At 45.1% G+C, this 13,638-nt stretch overlaps 1 protein-coding gene across 5 annotated transcripts in view; it reads right to left on the reverse strand.

The window, feature by feature from the left end:
• Positions 1–919: 919 nt before the first annotated feature.
• The window catches only part of TFAP4 (transcription factor AP-4), a 45,220-nt gene continuing 32,501 nt past the window's right edge, over positions 920–13,638 (reverse strand). For all 5 annotated transcript variants that reach the window (XM_086941390.1, XM_086941391.1, XM_086941392.1 and 2 more), the window contains 2 exons: positions 5,936–6,103; positions 920–1,914 (listed from right to left, as the gene is read on the reverse strand). In XM_086941390.1, the coding sequence (XP_086797516.1) occupies positions 1,720–1,914; positions 5,936–6,103 (363 nt within the window). In that variant the 3' untranslated portion in view covers positions 920–1,719. The remainder of the gene's footprint in view (positions 1,915–5,935; positions 6,104–13,638) is intronic.

The raw sequence follows: 13,638 nt of genomic DNA on the forward strand, positions 1-13,638 counted from the left end.
TTTAGATCAATGCGCTTGCGCATTGACCTAAAAGCGCACTGGCACAGCACCAAATCGCCAGTTGGGTAAAGTCTGTTTAAGTGCCTGTAGTCTCGCTCTGCTCAATGCGCATTGAGAGGCGAGACCTAAAAAAGGTTATGGCTTGCTGTTCTAGGTCACCTACGAGGTTTCTTCTACTCTACCGGAAACAACTTAGGCGGATTCTGCAATGCCCTTTCCCTGTCTGAGCTCCTCAAATGAGCATCCATACAGAAGATGCCTCTAGAGTACAATAAGACAAAGTGATAACTTGTTTGTTCAAAATGTGGCTGTCTCCATGCACAATAAACTAGCATTACTGTCATCCAGTGATAGCTGGCCTTGATGGGATTCAAAGCATACTTGGGAGGCCACTGTAGACGTCACCAAGTCTTCAACTCATGGAGCCATCTTGGTGACTGCAGACAAGGGCTTCAGGTTGGCTAAGCCAGTGACTCCAAGAGAACCATATGAGTGGGACTACTGCACACCAACAGCAACAGAAGGTAAATGTAGGTAATCTTGAGAAGATCAAGAGGACCCTTGCAACCTCATTGCCGACAGCTGCTCTAAGCTTAACAGATACTTACTTTTCCCATTGGCTCAGACCATGGTCTTTTCATCGGCAGCTGTTATCACAACTGACCATCAAGGACACCAGGCATAATATCTCCCAACCAATGGTGGAGTATGATGGTTTGGCAGGGCTCTCTTATCGCAGCGTCTTCTTATAGCAGCAAGTTGGCAGTGGCTTTGACAGTGCACTTTAATTGTTCCTTCAAGGTCAGAACATTGCTCGACTGGTAAACCACATAGCTTCCAACAACTTTAAAATCTCGCAACTGGCTGCCACTCCAAAAAGGCAACTTGCACTAAATTAATTCATACCACATCAGCGAAGTTCTAAAAAACAAAGTACAAACTTTATTTTGTTTCTTTACAAAGGCACCATGGCCTCACTGGTATTTTTTTTTTGTTTGTCACTTTCTTTACAAAATATAACAGCTCCTTAATACAGACCAGACTTTGAAAAATCGTAAAAAAACAGAAATTAAACAGAACAAGAGACAATTTGTGGATGTGAATGGGAGCTTGCCGAAGGCAGGCACTGCGCACACTTCAGACCAGGGACCAAACAGAGGGAGTGGAACAGATGATGGATAAGTGGGCAGGGGGGCAGGATGGGGGTTGTTAACGGGAACGGATGGAGGTTAGGACCACAGGACACCAAACGCCATTTTCCAGACCTACATAATACCCCACAAAGAACGGTTTAAGTGCTTAAGAGGACAACGGTGGGGTAAAGGTAGGGGTGAGGAGGGTGGATAACATGTTGGGGGAATTTATAGTTCCTATTTTATTTGGAAATGCCACTTTCAGAGCTTTGCTTTCCTGCCACCGCACTAGTGTTAGCATCATGTAGGACACTGTACGAAAGCAGCCTTAAAAATGCAGCTCGTCACCATCTGAAGTTCCAGCAAGTCCCTCCCCTTATTGTGCGTTTTCACTCACAGCAGGCAACGCCGGTTGGTGCACTTTCTCCCTTGACTTACAGTATTGGTCAGGTCATAAAAGAGACCCAAAATCTTACGGATTTTGTTTTCAAATGTTCGGCATATGAGATGTGTGAGGGGTGGAGAGCAGGAGAGTTTCCACCCATCCCTAGCTCCACCTTCTCCCACGCAGTGCGTCATCCTGCTGTCAGGGGAGCTCGCCATCCCCGAACGCATCATCCTTGCTATGTTCTGCATCGCTGTCGTCACACTCCGTGTCGGAGGCGGTGTCGGTGTCCGCAACATTCTCCGAACATGGCCAGCTAGGGTTAACGATGACTGCCCGGCGTTGCTCCTCTTCCAGCTGCTGGCTCTCCTGTGTTCCTTCTATGTGCTGGATCGCCTGAGATAAGACAATGAGAACATTATCACTTCCGCTGAACAAGATTTTAAACCACTTTCAAGTGTACAGAATGGATAATAAAGGCCTCAGAAAGCAAGACTTCTTTTCCCATGATCGGTATAAACTGTGGGAGCTTCCCATACCAACAAACTGCAAACCATCCTCTCACTTGTAATCCACAAGCTTGACCAAGCCAACAGCCTATACCTTGGAGCACCCGCATTCATCACATGCAACATTCAAAATGCCAGTGCAAGGCCTCTTGTCCTTCACCCAATCAAACGCATGACTCCAGTCCTGTAATCGCTCCACTGGCTACCTATAGCTAAAAGGACAATGCTCAAAGCACTCTGTATTGTCCCAGAGCCTACAAGTCGAATTCATGCAATACAAACAAAACAGTATACTCCAGGTTTGAATCACTTTTCATACCGCTTTACCATAAGAAATCTGTAGGAGGCATTACTTTCTCAGTACAAGCCGCCAGGCTATAGAAACTCACGACTAGCCAGCACTAGAAGCACTCAGGAGGATATGCACTTCTGAAGATATTTGAAAACATGGGTATTTCCTAGATAACAACCACCCCACATCCCAGCAAAAGAGCCCAGAAAGACTGTATCACCCTTCAAAGTAGTAATCAGCTTACAAAAGACTTTTGATATACAGGTAAGTTCAGAAGGACTAAATACAGCTATGTAATTTCATATATAACATTTAAGGCCCACAATAAAAATAAGACCACCATTTGCTGCTCACCGCTGCATATTGTAATTTATACCACTAACTTTCATGTAAGAGATATCTGCTAAGAGGGTTGTTGAGCAACACTAATGTACACCCACAAAAAACATATCTCCAAATAAACATGCATGACATAACTGTAGAGATCTGTCACACAACGGGACAATTCAGAGAACTCGTCTGCGGGTCCCAAATATCTGTACATTCAGGCTGCTTCTTTACATCTACATACTGCATCCAAGGACACCATAAGTGCACCTCGGTGGGCATCACAGATGACATGGAAACACTTCCCACAAAGGATCAAAACAAAGACAACAAGCTTCCAACCACATACCCTACACAGTGTAGGCATGCGCCTCAGTGGTCCACATACGGGTAAATAAGCACTGCATAATGCTGTAATACAATACAAAAGACGTAGATTACACAATCCAATAAAAACCCATGTGGCCAGATTTCTAGCGCCCCCGCCACCTTCCATGCCAAATGCGCCCAATAATCATCCTCATCATGTGTAACTTGCCTTCTGCTCAGTAAGTTCTTGCACCGAGCTGAACATAAGCTACTGGCCAGCATATACACCAATGTGCCACTTGTTCTGAATGGATTGACAGGGAAGTGCTGGAGGCTGTGTGTAGCGTGTACAGGACATATAACCTTTAAGATCTTCTCTGAGATCAGCTAATTAGGAGGTGGTTTCACTCTCCCCATGTCCAAGATAAGAAAACTGATAGGGTAGAAGATCTAGCAGCCCTCCCACCTATAATCAGGGCCACTGGCATTATGCGGCAGAAGAGGGCCAAATTATGCAGTAGTTTGAGCAAATTTCGGTAAAGAAAAAGCAAATTATGTGGCATAATGCAGCACATTTTGTGATAGTATTGCTTCATTATTTAATCATTTTAAAACTTAGTAACAATGGAGGAATTGGTCGCACCTCATAATTACCAATTTAACATCCAAAATATGGCAATAGAGCTACAGCAAGGTGATCAGTTCAGGTTTGAAAAGGGCCTTCCACTGTGCGTCAACATGTGCTGTCACATTTTTAGTAACTTTTGAACCGTTTGCGCTAGAAACGTTTTTTTTTGTTGGTTAAAATCTGGAGATAAAGCGGCAGATACCACCCATGTCACTGTATGCTCTTGCTAACCAGCAAAACACTTCACAAATTTGTGAAATGCAACTGCTGTGTGTCACGCACCGCGATTAAGATACTGAATTAGTTTCAGAGCCTGGTATTTGAAGAGGATTTATGGGAACACAACCAGGGAACATGTGGAATACTCCATCCAAAGTTCCTCTTTATCACACGGTTACCAGTTACCATGCAGTGCTGGGTCGACGACCTTGGGGGCATGCAGCCAAATCACCGGCGTGCGGTCACCCGGACAGCAAGGTGTCACAGAGGGGGGAAATTACCTTCAGGGCCATTCTAACAACATGACCATCCAACAAATGTAGAAAACTAACACCGAATCAACCAAGGAGCCAGACTGGTCACCCTCATCTGCCTGCCCTAAGAAGCATCAAGCAGAAAAAGTGTCCGCAAGATTGCTAGAAAGTTCAGTCGCAGCAGACATCTGCTGTAATCTGCAGGTTAAGTGCCTGAATATTGGTTTCCCATACACTGGGTATGAATGATTTTATAGTATTGAATGTTCTGTACAGAGTTTGGGAAAGGAAGAGAGGCAAGAGGCACTATGTAAAAAAAAAAAAAAGGTACTATTTATTATTGTGTAGAAAAGTAAATTCCAGATGAGTCGCACTTCCTGGCCTGGATGTCCTCACAGATCAATGGGATACACATTTCTTCAAGTCAGTTTGCCCCATCAGGTTGTAATTGCCTAGATGTCAAAGCTCCCATGACTCAACCAGTTCCCAAAGCCCAGAGATAAAGCCTGGTCCCCCACCCAAGAAAAAAGGATCAATGTGTTACAGCCGGTGCGAGTACCATGGCCGTTCAGGACACCTACTTCCGCCCTCGAAAAGGGCACTGGTTCTTGGCGCATGTAACAGCTCTTATGATGGGGATGGGCTGTGTACGCTGCTCTAACAAGGAATTAAACCTTCAACAGCAATTTGTCAGAGAGAACAGTTGTATGGTTATTGGACTTATACAGCACTTAGTATTCCTAGGCAGCACTGAACTGCTTATGGTGCTTAGCAGGCTACTCCAGAACTCAAAGTCAGTTGTTGATGCAGATTGGTTACTGGGTGAGACCTGTGATTTTAATGTACATCTGGTGATGGTTCACTGCGCCAAGATATTGGTGTTGGGGCAATCGTGCTTTACAAGTAATCGCAACACAGCTATGGTCGTCTATGCATGAAGGTGTAGGTCACACAGTTTTAGGCCTTTGAATTAATGCCTGGGTGAGTTTATACCTTTGCGATCTTGGCAGCGCCATGTAGTTGTGAGCACGGCAGACTGAGTTTCAGTTCAAGCTTGAAGGCTCAAAGCGGAGATTGTAACATCCATGTTATGTACACACTGTGGAGCTAGATGGCTGGCAAAAGCAGACCCCTACATGTCTGCAAGGCGTTCAGAAACTAGAACACCATCATGTGATGCAGCATGTTCTACAGCACAACACTGAGAATGGAGGTAATATGCGCAGAACTGGTATAGTCGCTTGTATCTAGCGGACAAGAGTAGCGAGCACAGTCTTGGAATGCTCCTTATAAAGGTGTGGCATAATAAGAGATCAGATCTATATCCCTTGCTACCCCAGTGCTTAGTAAATAGTAGGAGTATTTTTTGAGCAAGTTCATAGACAAGCTGTTATAGCAGCGCTTTACAAGAAAGTTGATTGAATCTATACAGTCAGATATTGCTTGTCTATTGATATAGTCTGGCTGTGCTGTTGGAGTCTGAGTACATACAGCCACTGGTCTCGAGCATTCCGCCACCAACCCAAGTTCGACTTCTGGTTGTTCGAGATGGATAATTGGTAGCGTGGGTGTGAAAATATATTCCTTTTGTATGTGCATATGGTTGAAACGTGTTATAGTGGTTGGTGGCACCCGGTAACATCTACAACTATGTACGTTTACGAAGAGGTGCTCTGTGGCACATCACCCCATATGTGTACATCCAGCCAGGTGGTGAACCGCAAGCAAGCAGAGCAGTGTCCATCTCAAGCGAGGAGCCCAGTGGACAACTGGCTAATGGACACATTTTTAATTGTGCACACCACCAACTGAGTCTCACACCAAAATGGCCTTGGTCTCCTCCATATCTTTACATCACCCATGCACTTCCGGTACTCACCTGCACAATGGTATCCAGGTTGTGCCTGGACGTGGACACAGTGTTGATTACAGACGGAGGCCCCATGGTGACCACGTTGACGTGATGCGAAGACAGGGACAGAGCAGGGGCTGGAACTATCACCGTCGGGTGATGAGTGGGGGCAGGGGGAATGTTCACCGACAGAAGCTGCAAGACAAAAAAAACAAAAGAAAAGCTGTTAAAGATCAGTGGTTCCTTGTTCACAAGCAAGCACTTGCTCAAACAACTAATATGAATCCATTCACTAGCCATATACAGCTAGTACATGAAATGCTACTTTAAGTAAACTGTGTCCTGCAGAAAAGAGCCAAAGAAAACTTAGATTGTCAGCCTGGTTTGGCACTTACAGGGCAGTCCCACTGTCCCAATCCCATTCAGCCAGTACTTAAATGCCCCTTCTAAACTTTTACAATTCCTGATGTTTACCTGCAACGGGCCTAGCCCGGAGGGGGGTGGGCAGCAGTGTATCTAGCAGGGAAACTTGCAGGGTGTCATAAAAAAGGACTATTGAAGAAGAGAAGGCCTTCGCCTGTATTTTTATTTATTTTATTTTGAAAGTTTTATATAGCGCGAACAAGATCTTTGCAGATATCGGAGCGCTTTACAAAGAGAGGGTACATGATCATAGCCAAAACAGGTAAGTCGGTAGAGCTAACAGTACAAATAGGTGTAAGGCAATAAAACAAATACAAATAAGCAAAGACAATAAAACCAAATAATACAAATAAGCAGAGAGGTCGAACAGGTAGAGGGGATCTGTGCAGATTCTTTCAGAGTCCGAAGTGGTAGTTCAGGTGTACTGTAGAGCACCCTCAGTGTGGACTCAGAGCAGCTCTCCTGCGGGAGCTCTTACTCCTGCACAATCATGGCTCATACCGCAGGGGAAACGCAGATACTCTTCTGTAAAGGAACCAATCGCTCCTCAGAAGTTCTGGTGGGGCATTTGAAGTTACAGAAAGCGCTTTGCTGTAATTTTAATATCACATAACTCCAAAGGACGCACATATTTTGAGAATATCAACAAAAGTAATACATCTGCACTCAGACTGCTTTAATTCTAGGTCTGTCTTTCCATTTTAGATCAAAAGCATACTAATTCACCAAACACAGGAATGGCCACAACATTCGTCTGTTGCTGCAGCCAAGGGTGGGTAATACACACCGACCAGCACTCCTGAACATAAAACAGAACCCGGTCACAAAGCTTGGGACGGTGCGATCCAGTCAGTGCAAACGAGCGACTTTGCTGCAATCATGCACTCCAAATTAGGGTCCATAGAAGAGTGTGTGCAACAAAACAAACAAATACAAAACACAGCCCTGGGGACCGCCGGGTAACACCGCCGAGGTGAGGGGCCAAAGAAGAATGTTCTGGTCCCTCTATCCATGCTCATATTACCCCAAACAAGTTTTAAGTTCCAGAAGTAGCTTGGGTAGTTTACCTCCGAATTTTCTACATTCACGCGTGTAAACAGTGCCACCTCGCGGGGAGTACTAGAAATTGAGTTTATAATCTGGTATTTACGTCCATCGACAGCCTTAATCGGAATGCAGGAAACAGTCAACTGGGGAACAGAGGTGAGAAAATACTCTAGCAAAGTCTGATTGCATTAAAGATGTATGGCAAATTAAGAAAAATCAAGCGATGCAATAAATCGTTTCAAAAGACGAGAAGCAGATTCAATAGTCCTAGGTTGGAATCAGAAATGCTACGTGGGTAAGGGCTTTCATTGAGCACAAAATTGAGCAGGGTTCGGTTAGTATTGAATATGGAACTACAATGTTTGCACGACTGAACTGTAAACTAGCCTTGCCATTTAGGGAGCGGGGAGAATGTATTTTAATAGTGCCTCAGTAGAATAAGTAATATAGAACAACTTTTATGTTGGTTACCCATCCTAGGCTCAACATTTAGAACCCAAAGAACCATTTACATACGAGGTTCCACGTACCTCATTTATTGCAAACCTATCATATCCACTTCATCAGTACAAGAATTTAAGTTTGCAGACGTGTAGGAGCTGGTTTTATGTAGTGATTCCAATGTAAGGCACACCGAGCAAAAAGTCTATACCACCCTCATGTGGTTTAAAGGGCATACTTTAATAATCCCAAAAAGCTCTATTCGTTGTAGTGTGGTCCAGCAGCTTAGGTTTATCAGAGATGAGAGTTAAGCATTTGTTGCAAACAGTCAATAAATGGTTCACACCAATGCTTGATTTGTAAAATGAATACGTTCCAGGGCCCCCGACAGTAGGCCACTGCTGCTTGCAAGTGTGACAATTCAGACTACTCAAGGCCCCAAAAGCTATAAAAATAGCTTGGGAAGCAGGTATGAGTAAGGTTTGAAATTGATAAACAACTGTTATGCTGCTCTCTAAACTACACCTACAGCGCCACCAGGTGGCAGACTGAGATTAGGGCCAGAGATGCCAATTAAGAACCAGTTTAAATTAAGCACTGGTACTCATGCTGGAGGATGTGAGAACATCTTATGCCATGCAAGCATTGTTCCTGGCCTCAGAGCGCAAGCTCTTCTTGCAGGGGGCAGAAACTAGTACGTGGTGGAAGGCTGGAAGATCTAAGTAAGCCAGCACAATAATACTATTAGGGCTACAGGGGGCACCTCCAAGGTGCCCTCTGGGTGCAGGTCTTAATAAATCGGATACTGGCATCAGTACAGATTTAATAAGACAAGATGTTTTATACCAAATACCATTACTCTCAGTGAAGCCATTATGTAGCTGGCTAACTCTTAATGAACAGGGTCTAGTACATTTCCTCAAAATGGCTTCATGAGCACTTGCTATGCCTAGCAATAGAACTACAAAAGGGGGTGGTGATGGACGGAGCATCTGAATCAATCACACACTCACACCCAGTCAAAAGATCTGGGTTTTATCCATCACCGTTCTTTAGGCCACTCTGCCACCCCAGTTCAGACATGGCTATATGCAAATCAGTCTGACCCTGTGCCTCATGGGAACAGTCCAGCCCGAACAGCCAAGCCATGTCTTCCCTGGACCGGAAACAAGCTTCCGAGGACTGGTTTCTGGCATATCAGCCGTCTTCAGCCCGGCTTGCTTGAATCCAGTGGCAAAGTGAGCAAGGGACTCACGTCTGAGCTTACCCTGCCACACTTATGGCGGCCAAAAGCTGTACAAAAGGGGGTGGTGATGGACGGAGCATCTGAATCAAACACTCACACCCAGTGAGGTGTGGCAGAGTGGGCTAAAGAACGGTGATGGATTAAACCCAGATCTTTTGACTGGGTGTGAGTGTTTGATTGATTCAGATGCTCCGTCCATCACCACCCCCTTTTGTACCGCTTTTGGCCGCCATAAGTGTGGCAGCGTATACTCAGACGTGAGTCCCTTGCTCACTTTGCCACTGGATTCAAGCAAGCCGCGCTGAAGATGGCTGAAATGCCAGAAACCGGTCCTCGGAAGCTTGTTTCCGGTCCAGGGAAGACATGGCTTGGCAGTTCGGGCTGGACTATTCCCATGAGGCACAGGGTCAGACTGATTTGCATATAGCCATGTCTGAACTGGGGTGGCAGAGTGGGCTAAAGAACGGTGATGGATTACACCCAGATCTTTTGACTGGGTGTGAGTGTTTGATTGATTCAGATGCTCCGTCCATCACCACCCCCTTTTGTATAGCAATAGAACTAGGCATCACAGGGGCACATCAGCGTGTGCAGATGTACCTTCACATGTAATATAATGCACCCTGCCTCAGGGCTCTAAAGGCCTGCTGTAGGGGGTGACATGTAGTACATGCAGTGTACATCGGCATTGCACAACAGAGAGTAGGCAACATTGTGTTATCAAAAAGGCTTGCACCATTTCATGCATCCTGCAATGGCAGTCTGCCTGCAGTTTGAGTGTGGGTAACTTTGGGTGGCAGAATACTTGCTGCAGCCCTTGGGGACCCTCTTTGGTACTCATGCCATGTGTACCAGTGGTACCATTTACCAGGGTCTTACAATGTTGTTAAAGCCCTTGCCAATTGGGTTGCAATTAACATTTGTACTGTTTTTAGGGAATGAGCACTGGCACCTGGTTAGCAGGGTCCCAGTGTGCTTCCAACCAAAAGCATCAGTATTTGTATTTGTATTTGTACTGAGTTTTGTATCGCGCCAGCTCACCGACAGGTCTCAAAGTGCTACTAACCAAGTACAGCAACAAGAGACAGGGGGAGTATATAAGAGAGTCTAAGGCTAGTAACCGTCTACTGGGAAGTAAATGCGTCTTTGAAGAGTAGAGTCTTCAAGGACTTCCTGAAGTGGAGAAGGTTGGACTCTCTGCGAAGCGCCTCCGGTAGCTTATTCCAGATGATCGGAGCCTGAACAGAAAAGGATCTGCCTCCTTTTGTTGCCAGCTTAAAGCGTGGACAGGATAGCAAAAAAGAGCCGGACGATCGCAGGGCGCGTTTAGGTTCGTATATTTCAAGCCTCTCTTTTATATAGGCTGGCGCCTGTCCGTGGATTGCTTTGTGGCAGATGCACATACTCTTGAATTCGACTCTTTGTACTATAGGCAACCAATGAAGCCTATAGAGCAAAGGGGAGGCGTGTGTCCGCCTTGGCACTCCAAATATCAAGCGCGCTGCGTCATTCAGAATGACCTGAAGACGGTTTGATAAGTTTTTTGGGAGGCCAAGGTATAGCGCATTGCCATAGTCGATTCTAGACACTATAGTGGCTGAGACAATGGTTCGAAGCATATTCCTTGAGAGTATGGGGACGAGCTTACGCAATTGCCTGATTAGATTGGTACAAGAACCAACTACAGCGGACACTTGGTTAGCCATCGAGAGTTCCTGATCAATTTTCATACCGAGGCTCTTAACGCTAGGGCACGGTTTAGGAGTGGGTCCAAGTTCTTGTGGCCAAAACAAATCATTCCAGGGGTAGGACGAGGTTGAACCTACGAGAACCTCCGTTTTATCTGGGTTGATTTTCAAAAAATTGGACGACATCCAGTTTATTGTAAAACGTAATATGTCTTGAGCCATGGACTGAGCCGATGATGTGTTATCGATACTCAGCAGCAGCTGAGTATCGTCGGCATAGTTAAAAACTTTACAGTTCATGTTTGCCAGAGACTCTATCAATGGCTGTAAGTAAAGGTTAAATAGGAGTGGAGAGCGCGCAGAGCCCTGCGGGACTCCACAGTCTAAGGCACCCGCCTCGGAGACCTGATCTGCTACCTGGATCCTCTGCGTCCTCCCAGATAAGAAGGCTGTTAACCATTTGAGGGCTTGCTCTCCTATCCCGAATCCAGCCAATCTGCCCAGGAGCAGTGCATGGCTGACAGTATCAAACGCCGCTGAAAGATCTAATAATATCAGGGCGCTTGGCTTTTTACTGTCAGCCATGCATCTAAGCTCGTCTAGTACAGACAGCATTACAAGTTCTGTGCTATGGTGGGCACGAAAACCGGCTTGCCGCTCCTGGAGAAGATGGTACCAGTGGGCAAAATGTGGGAGTGACCAGGTCTAAAAGAGGCACTTTCCTACAGAATGAGATTGGTTAAAAGTTGGTACTCATTCACTTCTTGTAAATGTGGATGGTGTATGGGAAAGGACAGAAAAGAAAATCAGGGTAGTCTACTCTAGGTAGGTTTTAACAGCCCCAGAGAAGCAATTTTTGGCTAGATAGGGTGCCTCAGCACATTGGCTCTTGCCACCAACCTTTGGACTCAGAAGACTCCTAATAATCCTAGAGACAGAGTTCTGCACCTTAATGGGGCATAAAGATCTTCACTATTAATATGGAAAGGTAAGAAAGAGCTTCTACGCCTTTACCAATGGGACCACCACAGCAGCTTGAAGATGTGATGTGTATACAGGAGGATGCGTTGCAGCAGCCAACAGGAAAGCTGTACTCTCCTGCACAGTGGAAGCAAAGGACCGGAAAAAGAGAGTGGAGGAGGCAAGGTGTTGGAAGAGACGGCAATGGTTTCCATTTTCATGGGATTTAATTTCTCCATCGTGTGCCCCAAACTGTCCAACTGACTTTACATTCTTCGACTGCCACTCTAGGCTAAGAGGCAACAATCCACAGGGAGCACTGAAGCCGCATAAAAACTAAATATGCAGGTTACCCGTAGGAAGCATTCTACCTTTTATGGCATTTGAGCACGTGCAATCTGGTACATCTGATCAGTTTTGAGGTTATGCGGACGAACTTGGCAACTTAACTTTGGCTGCCTCTGCGAGTTCCCTCTATCCAGTCTGGCACCTGCCATAGGGTCTTGTCATTAGACGGAATGCCTCCCCATAAGTGGCTTTTTTTCCACATAAATGGATCAGGCGTTATATATATATATATATATATACACACACACACACACACATACACACACACACACACACACACACACACACGTCATCCTTTAAAAAGATCCAGCACCACTTGCGCACTAAATTCGAAGCATCCGGACCGAAAATTCAGGCATGATTTTACTGTAAAATACATACCTCACTGAGCTGGGAACCGTTTTTGTACCCAGCCCACATAGTTTACAGACAGCGGGGAGAGGTAAATTTCGAGAGTTCCAGAATTCGGTTATTTGCATTCACTGTTGAGATTAGTTTTGCACCCATTTTCTTAAAAAATGCAGCATTTTCCCCTGCTTTCCAGTTCAGTTATATCCGCTGAACAGGAGTCACGATAATTGTGAGGTAGAGGAAAGAGAAATTAGTGTATTATTGAAAAGGGCGTCACTCCTCCTGGGTCTGGCAGGTTTTTATGGCTCGTAATTTGTTAAGTAGTAGCTAGTTACTGGTTTCGGGTGTATAGTTTAATTTGATTCCCAATCAGCTCTGCTAGGTGAGCTCGCCCTCCTTCCGATGGTGCTACTTGCGTCCAGAATGGGTTGCATAAAATTTCCTTCACGACTATGGCTCATTCTTACATACCCACTAACATCAGTGGGCACGTAGGCACTTTATATCAAACTACACAGTGTGAAACCTGCGTAAGATATTACTGGTCTTTCCGTGTGTCTGTGCACAGTCTTCTCCAAACATGTATCAGCCATGTTGGAGTTAACCATTTCCCCTGAACGGGCACCATCCTAGCCAGGTTCTCAATATCATGATTTCCAGCCACGATGTACAGCAAAGATCAGCTATCATGAACATGCTGGTAAATACTGGTCCCAACATGGGTAACCTGCAGACTGGCTTGTGAAGCAAATTTCTATGAGATTTGGAAGCTAGATAGTCCTTTATTGATGCACTGTGATTAGCTGAAATCACATTACTGGTTTCAAACCTTCAGAGCATGGGTCACATGGATAACCACATATTAGCTTGTTAATTCCGCAGCATCATAAAAAAAGCATCAATTTTGGAGCAGGATTTCATTTTGCCGCATTAATGTCAACAATGTAGAATAACAAAATATTCCTCAAAAATAAAACTGCAATGCTACGCCACATAAGCTTTTCAAACAATTATAGGACTGGAGGTAGAATGGAAAACATACTTTCTGAAAAAATTATGTATCTTTGCAGGTGAGACAGCTATATAGAGCTCCAGGCGTTTTAGCATATCACATCAGTCGAATACACTAGAAATAGAAATTACTTTACGAAGAGAGGCCACCTGAGATGAAAGGTACTGAAGCCTGAAATGCAAGTGCAGCCCTTCCTTTACCACTCACGAATCAG

Source organism: Lissotriton vulgaris, chromosome 10 (genome assembly GCF_964263255.1).
Source record: "Lissotriton vulgaris chromosome 10, aLisVul1.2, whole genome shotgun sequence".
NCBI classification, from domain to species: Eukaryota; Metazoa; Chordata; class Amphibia; order Caudata; family Salamandridae; genus Lissotriton; species Lissotriton vulgaris.